This window comes from Coloeus monedula (genome assembly GCF_965178545.1).
Source record: "Coloeus monedula genome assembly, chromosome: 21".
Taxonomy (NCBI): domain Eukaryota; kingdom Metazoa; phylum Chordata; class Aves; order Passeriformes; family Corvidae; genus Coloeus; species Coloeus monedula.
In genome coordinates, this window is record NC_138801.1 from 10281747 (window position 1) to 10296214 (window position 14468).

At 51.9% G+C, this 14468-nt stretch overlaps 1 protein-coding gene across 11 annotated transcripts in view; it reads left to right on the forward strand.

Annotated features, from left to right (window-relative positions):
* Positions 1-14468, forward strand: part of ZNF618 (zinc finger protein 618) — a 132429-nt gene that overhangs the window by 57305 nt on the left and 60656 nt on the right. For 8 of the 11 annotated variants that reach the window (XM_082295143.1, XM_082295148.1, XM_082295151.1 and 5 more), the window contains exons 3-4: positions 7608-7864; positions 11968-12063. In XM_082295143.1, the coding sequence (XP_082151269.1) occupies positions 7608-7864; positions 11968-12063 (353 nt within the window). The remainder of the gene's footprint in view (positions 1-7607; positions 7865-11967; positions 12064-14468) is intronic. The other 3 variants (XM_082295150.1, XM_082295153.1, XM_082295145.1) reach the window with 1 other exon arrangement.

Below are 14468 nucleotides of genomic sequence, written 5' to 3' on the forward strand. Positions count from 1 at the left end.
TCTGGGATGTGGACAGGCTCCCAAATGGAAAGAGTCAAGGGTCAGAAGGGCTTTTTAGCGTGCACACAGTGTGCATTCAGGAAGTGTTTGCTTTGCTTCATTCAAGAGACAGGAGAGGGAGTTTTCTCCTGCGGAGGGGAGATTCCCAGTAAGAGCCAGCAAATGCCCAGTGACCAGAGGCAGCACTGGAAGTACAGTGCCTGTTCCAGAAAATAATCCCTCAGAGGAGGAACCCAAGATAGGGTGGTTCCCACCACTGGTGGTTGCAGCACTTCACACATGAGCACCAGGATGTCCTCTCTGAAGGCTGCAGGCTCAGGCTGCAGAGGGGCTTGGGCAGAGGCTCTGTGAGCTGTGGCAGGGAGAGGGATTGAGTCCCTTGGAGAGGAGCAGCTCTGGATGCTGTGACACAGGAGATTGGGGTGGTATCTCTGCCTTTCAGGTGTTAGGGAACATCTGAAGCTGGGGCTGGAGCCTGGAGCTGAGGAGCAAAGAGCTCAGCTGTAACACTGGGAAAACAGCTCCAGCTTTTCTCTCTTTTAACCCTGCACTTGAAAATCTTCTTGTCTGGTGATGTCTGCAGGAGATGTCCCCAGTGAAAGACACCAGGCAGTTCCTCTGCTTCATGATCTTCTCCACCTCCTCCTGGTGTAACGCATGGAGCCCACACCCCTGGGCTGCCCCAGGGAGCAGATGAGAGCCGTGGGGAGGGTGGGAAGGCCACCACCACTAATTTATCAGACAAGCAGATTTGCAATTTACATCCTTCTTTTTCTTGTATCTGCTTTCATCATCTCCATGTAAAATGCGAGTTCATTTACATCTGTTCTGTCTATTCCACTTCCCATAGCTCCAGTCCTGACAGGAACCTTCTGGTTCTTGTAAAACCATGGCAGACATCTGTAAATTGAGCCCAGTTTCAGCCTCCCCCATCTTTTGCTTCCTTTGCTTTCTGACAGCTGAGGCCTTTTGATTTAGCCTGGGATGAGCCAACTGCACGCTGGTTTCCAGAAGATGAATTGGACATCCCACTGATGCTGGTGTCCTGCTGGGCTCTGCAAAGCTGCCCATTGCTTGGTCCCCATGAGAGTTTGTGAGTCCTCACTGAACCTGTTTGATGCTGCAGACCAGAAGAGCCTTCCAAGGACTGCCCAAAGTGTGTTTCAGTTTTACTCTGACTGGGCACACCCCATCCTCTGCCAAGGGGTGTCACCAGGAATCACAGAATGGGTTGGGAGGACCTTGAAGACCCATGCTACTCCACCCCCTACCATGAGAAGGGACACCTTCCACCAGACCAGGCTGTGCAGAGCCCTGTGCTCTTGGCCATCACTGATATCATCAAGGCACTAATGATCTCTTGTTTTCCAGCTTGAGTATTGTTTAGAAAAAGCCAAAAGATGCTCCACATTCGCTGCTGGGGCAGGAGAGCTGTTTGTAGGTGTTGGTTCAGAGTGGTACATCCTCCTCCACATGTGTTTCCTTTTCCTCTCCTTTTGAGGAGCTGATGTTGGAGACTGATACTTCACTGATCTCACTCTGCCCCTCCCCAAAAACTCAGCAGGATGCGTGCTGTAAAAATAGCCTCATTAGAAGCCATCTGAGTACATGTGCAATCACAGATGACTCAAAGAGAGCACGGAGCATGCATGTTTCTGTTGCTGTCTTCAGAGAATTACATGACAAATTATTCCTAGCTGGAAGAAATGTCCTTTTATAATTGGTTTTTTTTCCTCATTCTTTCAGAAGGGAGGAGTGTGTGTTTTTTAAGTAGCTTTTAGTCACTTTCATTATTTATGAGGATGCTACTCCAGATCAGAAACAGCAAACTGCCAGTGCGAGTTTCTCGTGGCTGCAGCAGCTGACGGGCCCCGTTTGCTTGCACTCATTGCTGTTCTGCTCATCACAGCCAGGGAGACCCTGCAGAGACCAGAACAGCTCCACACTGCAGCCTCCAGCCTTCAGCCCTTCTCCTCCCCTGCTGCCACAGGATATCAGCTGGAAGGAGCTGCTGGATCTCTGGGTGGTGTTACCGTGCAGAGGGGACTGTGAGCACCCAGCCTTTCCCTTCTGTCCTTTCCTTGGGAAGAGCTCCTGGCATTGCCCTTGTGTTGCTCCTTTGCACTGGTGCTGCTGGGGCTTCTCACCCAGAGCTGTCCTGGCACATGCTGTGCTGCATCATTGAGCTCTGCTAAAGCCTTCACAGGTGTAGGGCCAAGGAAGCTGTACCCAAATGGGTCCAGGATCCCGCTTCTACCCCTGCCTTTCCAGTTCCCCATGCTGAGGCTTCATTAAGGCCTTCTGAAATCTCTTTTGCCTTCACGCACTTGTGTCTGACATGAAAGTGGCCGTAACGTCATTGGAAGATGAAAGTCTGATGATCAAAGCAGGCAGCAATGTTGAAATGAGCATTGTGAGATGGCAGAGCTGGTATTTACAGTAATTGGCTGTGTGGCCTACTTAGTGAGAGCAGTGATACATGCAAGTGCAATGTTTGTTTGCCTCTTTCATGTTGGAAATCACAGAGTCTGTTCTGGAAAGTGAAACAGGACCTCACCTGTAGGAGCAACCAGGCACCGAGTGAGCACTGTGAGATCCCAAGGCTTCTGCCTCATTTCCTCGGTAAGGAAGAGCCTCTTGGATTGCCAGGGCCCACAGTTCAGTAAAGACAAGACATGAAGCAGTGGAGGAGGTTGGTATTTCCCAGGAAGGGTCGCAGCCATGGAGAAGAAGTTAGATCCCCCTGTGGAAGGAGGTAGGGTTTAAGCCAGCTGTGCCTGTGCACTCTGCTCCTCTCTGGTCTGATGGCTCTGAGCAGTTTTTGTCCTGTGCAAGCAGTGCTGTGTTTGGAGAATAGGAATCTCCTCTTGCCAGGGAACATCAGCCCATGGAGGGTTAAATGCAGGTTGGGCCTGCAGAGGGAGGTGCAGCTGAGCCCTGGAAGGCCACACCAGAACACTAAACCTGCACTGTTCATGCAGGAGGGTGGTGGATGAGGCTGGGGACCGAGCTCAGAGCCACCAGGAGAGGGTGGCCGGGGGACCCGGAGGTGACTCTGGCAGGTTCTCCCCCGGCTCCTGTGCGCTGCTGTCTCCACCAAGTGGAGGCTCTGACCATCACTGGTCCCAGTGTGTCCCCAGCAGGGCCCCAGCAGGGCCCCAGCAGTGCCTGCAGGGGCCTGGAAGCTGGGGCAGATCTCTGTGTGGGCACCTGCAGACGTGGTCACTGCCTGGGTCACGCTGGGGAGTCCTTCTGCTCCCAGCCCCAGGACTGCTACTGAACTTACCTGACATCCCAGGAGCTTTGAGTCCTTTTCGCTCTGTGCCCTCACCCAAACCCATGAGACCTGCTTGGAGCCTTGGGGACTGCAGAACTGAAAATTCACTCCTTTCCATACTCATCCTCTTTCTGAGCCTTTCCAGCAGTTGTGCCTCAGCTCCAGAAGTGCTGCCACAGGACAGGAGGGGCAGAACCAGGCCTGGACACGGCTGAGGCCTGATGTCTTCCCTCCCCCAGGCAGGATGTTCCCCTGTGTCTCTCAGGGAATTTTTGGAGAACAAGAATGTTCCGGATCTCCTGCTGCTTCATCTTCATCTCCAAGTGGAGGCTCTTTGTGCTGCAGTTCAGCACAACACTGAGCAAGTGCAGCATCATGGGCTTGCAAGGGCTGATCCAAGGACCAAAGGACTGGGGATGCAGTGATGCTTTACTCGCTCACCTCCCCTGTGCGTGGTGGAGGCTGTGGTGACTCCTGTCTTCCAAGGAAAACTCATTCTGCTGGGGCTGTGCATGTACCCCTTTCCATCCTGCCTGAAGTTTGCCAGTGTCAGTAGTTTCCTTTTCCTTCCTGTTTTGCTCTGAGATGTTGGTACTCTTTCCCCAGCCAAACCAGGAGGCTTCAAACTCTGCTGTCCCATGAGGATCATTCCCTGAGCCCAGCTCTCCGCTGCACCCTTGGGAATATTTATATCCCAATCAGCTACTGAGCTTTGGAAAAGCCTGGGCTGATCCTGGTTCTGCTCTAGCCACGGAAGCACTACCTGGATTTCACAGGGGACCACAAGAAAGTGATGCTCGTTCCTGCTGGGAGAGCTGGATTGTGGAATTGGAGGCACTGCTGCCTCCTCCTCCTCTCCAGAGCTGTGCAGCCCCAGCTGAGGCACCAAGAGGCTTTTGGAGAGCTCAGCCCTGTTCCCAAGAGTGTCAGTGCTGCTGTTTGTATGGTTTTACTTGTTTTTGAGGGGAACAGCAGGCTCCCTTCAGGGCTTGTGAGCCATGAAATCATGTGGAAGAAAGTTGCTGAAGTATTTGGGGCTGTGTCCTTCTGCACATCAGGTACCTGCTCAGGGTTAGAACATATGGGGCAATGAATTGCTCTCAGTTAATATTTGCAGGGTTAGGTCCCACCCAGGAGCAGACATTCCAGCTGGGAAGTTACTTTCTTGGCAGAGCTGGATCCACAAAGTCAGTGTGCATGAAGAGCAAAGGTTCTGAGGGTCCTTTGGTCTGGTCTAATAATTTATCTATTCCTGCAGCTCCAGGCCACCAAGTGTGGCCACTGCACGTCTGTATTGGGGACCTGGGGCCAGCCAGACACACAGCTCTGGTTTTGGGAACTCAGGGGGATCTGTTCTCCCTGAGCACATCCTTTGGAAAAGGGCTGTTCCAGTGGACCATCTGTGCTAATGTTTGATGCCTCATTTCAGCTGGTTCCAGCTTCCAGCAATGAGCTCGCACTCGACTCTCCCCAGCCAAGTCAAGGCAAGACAGTATTTTCTCCCCATGAAGATGATATGCTGCAATCAAATCATCTTCCAGTCTTCTTTTGGCATGAGAAACAGATTGGAGAGTTTGGTCTCACAGAGTCATAAAGTGTCTTTTCCCAGTCTTGAACCATTTCAGTGCTGTGTTTTGGAACCATCTTCAGCTTTTCTGATCACCTCTGAAACCTGAGGCTGCTCACTGTGTCTGCAGCATGTGGGGAGTGGCTTCACCACAGCTTCAGACAGGGAGGAAACAACCTCCTTGTTCCATCTCAGGCACCTGAACTGAAAATTTGGTCAGTTCTTCAGCTCAGAGCGTGGCTCTGTGTGGTTGCAGCACCACGTGGGTGCATCCACAGTCCTGGACTTGTCTGACTGTGCTGCAGCCACTGGTGTTGGGCAGAGCCAGCTACAGAGAGAGGGAGCCACTGGTGCTGTGTCCCTTTCACAGCCTTTGCTCTCCACCCTTCCATGGCTCCACCCATAATTTTTAGCAACAGTGGTGTTAAATTTAATTCCAGAGCATGAATAAATCTGTCCCATGTCAACCATTCCAGGAGTCCTGTGGAAATGCCTCTCTCTATTCAGGGGCAATGCGCAGGGAGAACAGCTTTGCCTCGCAGCACGGGGCCCGTTGCTCATTTGGTTTGTGTTTGTGACCCATGCAATGCTGGGCATCATCAGAAAGTCTTTGTATTCTTGCCCCTTTTATAACCTCCTCAGAAGGCTGTAGCCTCAGTCTCACTGCCACTTGTATCAGCTTCTAATCCCAAATCACTTGGCTCATGCCTGGATTTTCCTGGTTTTGCCCAGGACTGGCAGGTCCCGGTTGCTGTGGCATCGATAACTGAGCTCACACTGCCTGCTCCCACCTTTCATCCTCCCAGTGGGAATTGCACTGGCTGGCTTTGATCTTCCTCCACAGTCCTCGCCGAGGAAGGGAAGATTTTCCTATCTACCCTGCCACTGCCTTTATCAGTGTTTTGCATTCCACACCTTCCGGGTTTGATTGATTTGTGATCAGTCCCACTCTTTTCTGATCCCTGAGTGTTCTCTACTCACTGCCTTCCCCTTGGAAGGGTGCTGAGCCATGCCGTGGTGGCTGAGATTGATGGGCCTGTGGCACACCCAATAATATTACCGTAAAGACTGCCCAGTTTTCAACCACATCTTCTCTGTCTCAGTCCATCTTTCTCACTTGTAAGAGCCCTGTATGATTTTGGGAACACAGCGGAGGGAGTATGTGTGAGGAGGCAGGAAATGAGTGGGAAGGCAGGTCAAGGCTAATTCTCTCTGTTTAGGCACTATTAATTGTACATTTCATCCCATAATGAGAATGAAGGGATGAATAATAAAATCTCTGGCAATAGGATGTGCCTGACCCAGTTTGAAATAGCGACTCCATGTCCGTGTGGGAGGTTGGGCAGTAATTACTGGGGGATTGTTCTCTCTGTTCCTCTGCTCCCCTCATCCCTGTCCTCCCAGGAGCTCCACACTTCCACCTCCAGTTGCACCATCCTGGCTCCTCCGCGAGCTCCATAACCTGTGGCAGAACCCACTGCAGGTTCTGGTTCTCTAACACTGCAATTCATACTTTGTCCTGATGAACTTTATGATGTTCCAAGCCATGGGATTTTTTCTCTGTCACATGATCTGATGATCATCCACAAGATCAGCCTAGTTTTCACTTTATTTTGTTACTTCTGCCTAAAATGTTTTCAAACACCTTTGGCTGTTCCCAGTGTTTACATGACTCTAAATATGTCCCTGTGGTTTCTGTTTCTGGGTAGTCTGAGCCATTATATATTTAGTTCTGATTTCTGCACAAACTGAACCAGCAATTGTTTTATCTTTGTATTGCATGTTGGAGTGTATTAATAACCAGTATAAAAAACTGGAAGTCCATAAAGAGTGGTGCTAAAGGAGCTCCACTGCCATATTCCCACATCCTTGTCTGGTGGGCTCACACCCCCTTTGTCACCACAGCACCTGTTGATGTTGTTTTACAGCTTTGAGTTGTCCAGATTCCTTTTCTTAATGGGTTTTGAATAGTTGTTTAGATTGTTTTCTCCCAAAACCCCCAGCTTTCTCTTTCCCAGATGAAAACACGTGCTATTTCCCAACGGGTTTCTGAGCACAGTGGACCCCTCCGCCTTTCCCCCATCATCAGGCTTTCCCTGTCATCCCCAATAGCTGTATCTGTCCATAATGTGGTAGTCTCCCTAAATATCCTCATCCTGCAGATGATCCCCTTTGATCAGCACTGTGTATATTCAATAAAGCCTCTGAATACCATGGGATGTCAGGTTGCTTGAAGGGATAAAAGAGAAGATGCGATGCAGGGTGGAGATAGCTCCAAATTAAAAATGTCAGGGAATCATAGAATCATTTAGGTTGGAAAAGACCTTGAAGATCATCAAGTCAAACTTAATCCAGCAGTGCCAGGTCCACCAGTGACCCACGTCCCCAGGTGCCACAGGAGAATATGGCTTTGCGTGTATGGACTGGTGTTGGCAAATACCTGCAGTCAGAGCTGCTGGAGCTGTGCCTGTGGCCTGCTGGCAACCAGGGCAAGTTCTGTGCTCTTCTTTAGGGGTCCAGTGTGTTTATGAGCACCACTGTTGTTTGTGATGATTAAGGTTATTTTCATTACTAGCAAATCATTTTACTGCTTTTGTCTGATTAAATTTTAATTACTTACCATGTATGGCAGACACACATACTTATTAATATGCTTCTTTTCAATTACCTGCATAAACCAGAGTACCTTGAATTAGGTCCTGGTGATGAGAAAACGAGCACTGGGCATTGAGGATTCATGTTCTCTCCTCTTTTCCCCCTCAGGGAGTGTTTGAAGAGGAGCCCGCGGAGCCCAAAAGCCGAGGGCTCCGACTCGGTGACATCTCAGTCCTCCCCCAGTGAAGAGGCTGGAATGATGACTGAGGTGAAAGTGAAGACAGAGGTACCAGATGACTACATCGAGGAGGTGATCTGGCAGGACGACACCAAAGATTCCAAGAAGAACATCAAGGACGGGCCGGGGGATGTGCCTGCGGAGATCTGCGTGGTCATCGGCGGCGTGCGCAACCAGCAGACGCTCGGTAAGACACGGCACGAGGCACCATTCCCTGAGGGCTGTGGGGACAGGATGAGCCTCTGGAGAGCTGGGCCTGGACACCCAGCTCTGCTGGAGGGCCCGGAGCCAGGGTGAACATCAATCTCAGGGTCCTGGCTCAGGATTATTGACCTTCTATGTCTGTTTGCATCTGGTCGCCCCTAAAGGCTCAGCCAAGATCAGAAAGAAAAAGCTCCTTATCTTCTTTTGGCATGTTCAGGGACCTGCCCATCAGTCACCTGCAGCTCCTGGTGAGCCCAGGGCTGGGGGTGTGTTTGACATAGAGGAGGAACTTGGAAAGGAAAGTCTGAGAAACAGCTGGGGTGTTTTGAGGAAAGCTGCTCTGAGGAATGTGGATGCTTTCTGTAAATGAGACTGAGCTCAGGAGCAGGTTTTACAGGTTGCTGTTTGTTTGTTTTTCTGATCACTCCTCAGTTGTGGGAATACTTTTGACTCTGGGCTGGCTGTGGTGTGCCCTGTTCCAAACAGTGCTTCCTGTCCCCACCCCACCTCCTGCTGTGATGAGAAGAAGCTTTTTCTTTTTTTCTGTGAACATCAAACTGTCCTCTCCTCCTGCTCCAGAGAAAGGGGTTTCCTGTGGGAACCTGCCAAGCCACCGCTCTTGCACTGCCTCTGTTGTCCCCAGCCTGGAGCAGGTCCCTGCAGTGTCTCTGAGATCCAAAGGCAGTTGCTAATAAAAAGAAGGAAGAGCAGTTGGACCAGGTTTCCTTTAAGGGACTCAGAAGGAAGCTAATTTGAGCTGCCCAGCATTGCAGTTGGGGTTGGTTTGTCTTGCAGGGGGAGAGAAAAAGAGGAATTGATGTTGGATTTTCTCCTGGGTTTTGTTCATCATTGTCCACACTGCTGGAGAGAAACCTGGCAGGTGTCCTCAGCTGGTGATTGTCTCAGAAGCATCGTTGTTCTTCCTGTCCTCCTTTCCACCACAGGGCAGCCACTAAGAACAGCAGGGTGGGAGGTCAGTGCTGTCTGTGCAGGTCTAGGGAAAGCCTAAGAAGTCCATAAATACTTCTGACATAAAGATTTTACAGTTTGGAAGAAATACTCTGTATTTTCAGAGTTTTTGTGCCTCTGCAGCTCTTGAGTGGTTGATCAGTACATGGGCAAAGCTGAAAAGCATCCCTGGTGTCCTGGGAGGGAGAGGTGGAGCTACCACTGATGGGCAGCAGTGGGAGCTTCTCCTCCAGCCACGGCCACCAGCCCTCGGTGAAAGCATCTGCAGGTTGGGTGTTTGCCCTGTAGGAGCCTCTTCTCCCCTCAGCTCCTGGCTGTGCTCCGCAGTCGGTGTCCCCTGGCAATGGTGGTTTCCAGCTGAGCGTGGCTGTGCTGCTGTGCAGTGGGGAGGGGCTTTTGCTCTTGGCTGATGTGGGTGGACTGGAGGGGAAGGCAGGGAGGAGCTGCTGAGGGCACTGAGTTTGTTCAGCTGCAGCAGAGGAGACTGAGGGGAGACCTCACCAGGGGCTGCAGCTCCTCCCGAGGGGCAGCTCCCATCTCTGCTCTGTGGTGAACAGGGACAGCAGCCAGGGAGCGGCTGGAGCTGGGCCAGGGCAGGCTCAGGCTGAGAGCAGGGAAAGGTTCTTCCCCCAGAGGGTGCTGGGCACTGCCCAGGCTCCCCAGGGAATGGGCACGGCCCCGAGGCTGCCAGAGCTCCAGGAGCGTTTGGACAGCGCTGCCAGGGATGCCCAGGGTGGGGCTGTTGGGGGGTCTGGGCAGGGCCAGGGGTTGGACTCCTGGATGATCCTGGTGGATCCTTTCAGTTTAGGCTATCCCATGGTTCTGTGATTCTATGGATAGCACTGGGGACAGACTGGTGTGAGGGGGGCACTCTCAAAGTGTGGGCACTGTGGGGAGAGGGACAGATTGATTGACCAATTACAAGTGGTGGTTGAAAGCTCTATAAACTGGAGAGCTTCTGTCTGGAAGGGCCTTTTCCAATGAAACACATTGCATTGGTTATTGTAAAGCCTGGGCTTCTGTAAAGGCAGCTCGGTCTGGAGGTGATGGGAGTTGGTGCCAGTTCCTTTGTGAACAGAGCCCTGGAGGTGCCCTGCTTGTCTGCCATTCACATGACCCTCGTTTTTGGGTAGGTGGCTCTGAGTATCTCCTGTTTGGCCACCAGGTCGTGTGCTCTGTGTGCACAGCCCATGGTGCCTGGAGAGCAGCTCCTTGTGTTTGCTGAGCTCTGGCACCCGGTCCCCTCCATGCCCCCACACAAATCACACACGGGCACCGTGCCCATCTCTGCAGACACCAGGGTACCTCACACCAGGAATGTGCCCCGTGTGCCACTGCTCCACTGGCCATTCCAGCTGCTCCACTGGCCATAACAGCTGCTGCACTGGAGCAGCCTGAAGGTGTGACCCGCTGATGGTGCTGGTGCCTCCTGCCTCTGGACAAAAGGCTTTGTGACTTTGCTGCTGCTCCCCAGTACTTCCAGGAGTTTTCCTTGCCCTGGGATCTGGGAGCCTGTATCTGAATCACTTCCTCCATGCAGACAGGCGAGGCTTTGGTAGGATTTTATTCACCTTCATTGGGGAAGCTGAGACTGGAGGTGTCGAAAATGGTTATTTTTACAGCAATTGCTGACAAAGTGGTGAATCAGGAGAGAATGAATCCCCCTCCTCTGTGTGGAATTCCTGACCCCCAGCCAGGGGGTGCTGGGACAGTGGGTTAAACGGGGGATGTGTCTGAGCCGGGACCACGGTGCTGAAGGCTCAGGGCACACGTGGCTCCAAGTGACAGCTTTCCTGCAGGGCTCAGCCTCAGGGCTTGGCTGAAATGCACACTGCAAGATTTACGTCTCTTTTCTGAGTCATGCATCTGCTCTATTTGTATTTTTAGTTGTTACTTGGAGCAATTTATAACAGGGATTCCCAGCTCAGTTGTTGCTATTCCCTTGCAGTGTTTACATCAAACCAGGCCTTGCGTCTTTTGCCTCCTGTTTACTTGCACAAGCTCCTGTCTCTCCCGCCACTTTGGACTACTCCAGACTCTGCCTCCATCCGTGTGGAGCATCCCAAACCCTGTGGGGGCTGTACTGGGTGGGATGGTTGGGGACAGTGGCCGCAGGGCCCCAGCTGAAGAGCCGGTGCTGTTTGTGGGTTTGGACCATTTTCCTTTCAGCTGCTTTTCCACAAAAGTCTTGCAACCCTGGGGGATCCCCCCTTGGCATCCCAAGCAGAGGAAGCCATTGGAGAGGTTGGCTCTAACCTGGCTCCTCCCAGCTGCAGCTGCTGTGGAGCCCCTACTCCCCCTGCACCCACCTGGCCCCCCATGGTACCCCAGATGCCCTGGCCCCAGGGCAGGGGTTCCTGCCCTGCACAGCTCAGAGATGCCACATTTCCTGCTCTTCTTTTCTTCCTTCTGGCAAGATTCACATGCTGACCTCAGGCCAGGGTCACCTGAAGAGCCCCAGCACATGGACACTTCTCAGGGCAGGGAGGTCAGGGCAGAGAGACACAGAAGTCCCACCATGGAGCTGTCTGGAGAGGAGAGGAAAAGCAAAGAGCACTTGTGTTTAATTGTGTTGTAAGGAGAAAGAGGGGGAGATTTTCAGATGTGGATCATTTCCTCTTGTTGGGAATAGCATCAGGTCAGTATTTGTGTTCTGGAGGACTGAGTTATCTGCGAGCTGATCGGGAGAAGTTTGGTACAAGACTCCTTAACCTCTCAATCTGCTCTCCCAATCTGTTCCTTTACAAGGAACATTTTGGAGAGGACTTTTCAAGTAATGCATTAGATCAGAAATGTTTCTGAGACAGAGTGAAGAGAGAATCCTTCTGCTCTGAGCCTCTCTGTCCATCTCCCTTGCACACACAGGGTTCATGCCATGATGCTGATGTCTCAGTGTCTGAGTTGCTCAGCATAGGAAATTCAAGAGCACTTTGGATTCTCCCTGGTGAAGTAAAATAATACTGCAGAAGCCTTAAGAAATTCTGTGAGACCTCTGACATCTTGTCAGGAAGCCACAGGGACAGATGGGTCTTGGAAATTTTTAATAGGCTTCAGCCTATTCCTTGGAAATGCATCCGCTTTAAGGGCTTTTTTCTGATTTCTTTTTGCACAATTTAGATGGAAAAGCAGTGGAACGTGGCTCTCCCGTTGGATATACACGAAATCGATATTCAGGGACCTGGATTTTTGACCATGCATTGAGATACACGTCCGGTATGTGATGGAAGGGTGTGCAAGTCTAACCAGGGCTCAGGGAGCACAGAAGGCTCTGGAAGCAACGGGTGCATTGCCCAGATTCCAGCTGCGAGGCTCAGGAAAAGCCTGGCCCAACTGAGTGCACCAACTAACCCCAAACCTTCCCCATCTCCCCTCCTGCCACCACCAGCTGTACCCTGCATGACGTGCCCTGAGTGGACGATGACCTCGCTGCTGGTGTCCAAGGCCACGTGGGCGCGTTCTCTGCAAGGCCTTAACACACAGCAATGTCCTCCTTCCTGCACTTCACCTTCCCCCCACTCTAACAGCACATTTTTTGTGGCAAGCCACCCCTCCTTTCTCTAGTGTGAGGGCCTGTGGTGAGCCGAGCACACAGCTGTGGCCGCTGGGTTGTGTCTCTGCCTCAGGTCTGTAACACACCTCCCTCACACCCTCCCCAACTCCCTGTGCTCCCAGGGCACTGCTCTACCCTCCGTGGGCAGGGGGTGAGTGCAGGTGCCCCCGTCAAAATTGGCTCCAACCTTCCCTGGGTTCCACTTGAGACCTGGGAGTTTCAGGGCACCTGCACAAAAGCCCTGGCCTGGGACACGTGGTCCCTCTCCTGCCTCAGCTCCTGCCCTTGATGTCCAGCACAGCCCCTGCTCGGGTTCACAGTGCAGACAGAAGGCACTGCACAGTTACCTGGACAGGTGACCCTCTTGGAGAACTCCTGCACAGCCAGTGCATTTCTGTGCTGTAGATTATCTCCAGAGGAAGTAGGAAATGCAACAAAAATGGGGAAAAATATTCAGCCTAGAGCCCCTTGCTGTGTTTGACCTGTTTGCACCAACCCATAGAACCACAGAATGCTTTGGGTTGGAAGGGACCTGCCATGGGCAGGGACACCTCCCACTGTCCCAGGCTGCTCCAAGCCCCAATGTCCAGCCTGGCCTTGGGCACTGCCAGGGATCCAGGGGCAGCCCCAGCTGCTCTGGGCACCCTGTGCCAGGGCCTGCCCACCCTCCCAGGGAACAATTCCTTCCCAAGATCCCATCCAGCCCTGCCCTCTGGCAGTGGGAAGCCATTCCCTGTGTCCTGTCCCTGTGTGTCCTTGTCCCCAGTCCCCTCCAGTTCTCCTGGAGCCCCTTTAGGCCCTGCAAGGGGCTCTGAGCTCTTCCTGGAGCCTTCTCCTCTCCAGGTGAGCACCCCCAACTCAATGGCCTCCTCTGGCCTCATTCCAACTCTTCCCCCTGCTCCGTGAGCAGCCAGCACCGTTGGGCTGTGGGTAGGCATCAGTCACATCGTGCTGTTGGTTCAGCTGAACCTCAGCTGTGCTCAGGGCTCCTGTTTATAGGGCCCAGGTGATGCTGAGTGCACTCATCTGCTGCTTTGGGGTCCAGCTGGAAGAGTTTTCAGAAAAGAATTTTGGAGGCTGGTGGTGAAAATAACCAGTCCTTGAACAGGGGAAATGAGGGCTGGCAAACACTGCCGACTTGCTGATATCCAGGATTTCACTCAGGCAGCCTCTGTGGAGTGACCACAGGTGGTGGCTGTCCCACAGATGTGTATCTATATAAAATACAGTGAGCTATGAAAATAAAAATGCTCTGGAGCAGATCAGACATAGCCAAGAGCCTGAGCTATCAGAATATGTGAGTATTTTCTCAGATGGGTACTCTGGTGTATCAGACTGTGGCGAATGGACTCTTTCAGCATCAGTGACAGAGGAGCCTCCCCAGCTCAGAGGACAGCCCCAAGTGGTGCTTTCAGTGATGGACAGGGAATTCAGGGCTCTGACACTCTGAAAGGGGGGTGTTTTCTTCCTAGGCTGTAAGAATGGGCTATGGGAAGGGGAAAAAGGACTGTGGGCATAGTGTGTTCAGACAGCACCCTGGGTTTGTTCCTGCAAGAGCTCACTTTGAGTAGCTCCAGGTGAGTATTGCTGTGAATGCTGTTTGGGAAGGTTTATCTGGATGTGTGTCAATGTTTTTGTTCTCGTTTGTGGCTCCTCCCTGAGTTTTGCTGTTTGGCATGGTCAGGAAAAGATTGTTTCAAGGTTGTGTGAGGTAGGGTCCATGGAAATGGAATTCTGCATTTACACCAAATTAACTCAGCCCTTTTTTCTCCCACCTGCTCTTCAGCCAAGTGCTGCTCTCACCCTCCCAAAGAGCATCAAGGGGATCCCAGTTCCACAGCTCTGGTGGACAGCTAAGAAATGCAGTGCATGCTGCAAATCAGAGCCTGGAAAGTGAATTCATAGCCTATGCAACAAAGTGAAGTGGGGAAAAAATGAGATTGAATCAACTCAAATAACAAATCTAAGGAAATTTCTGTCTGCCTGTTCAATAACAGAAGAGTCTAAATTCATGGCATAACTTCATCATTACAAATGGTTCTCCCAGCTCTGTTCCTCTGGTTTCATT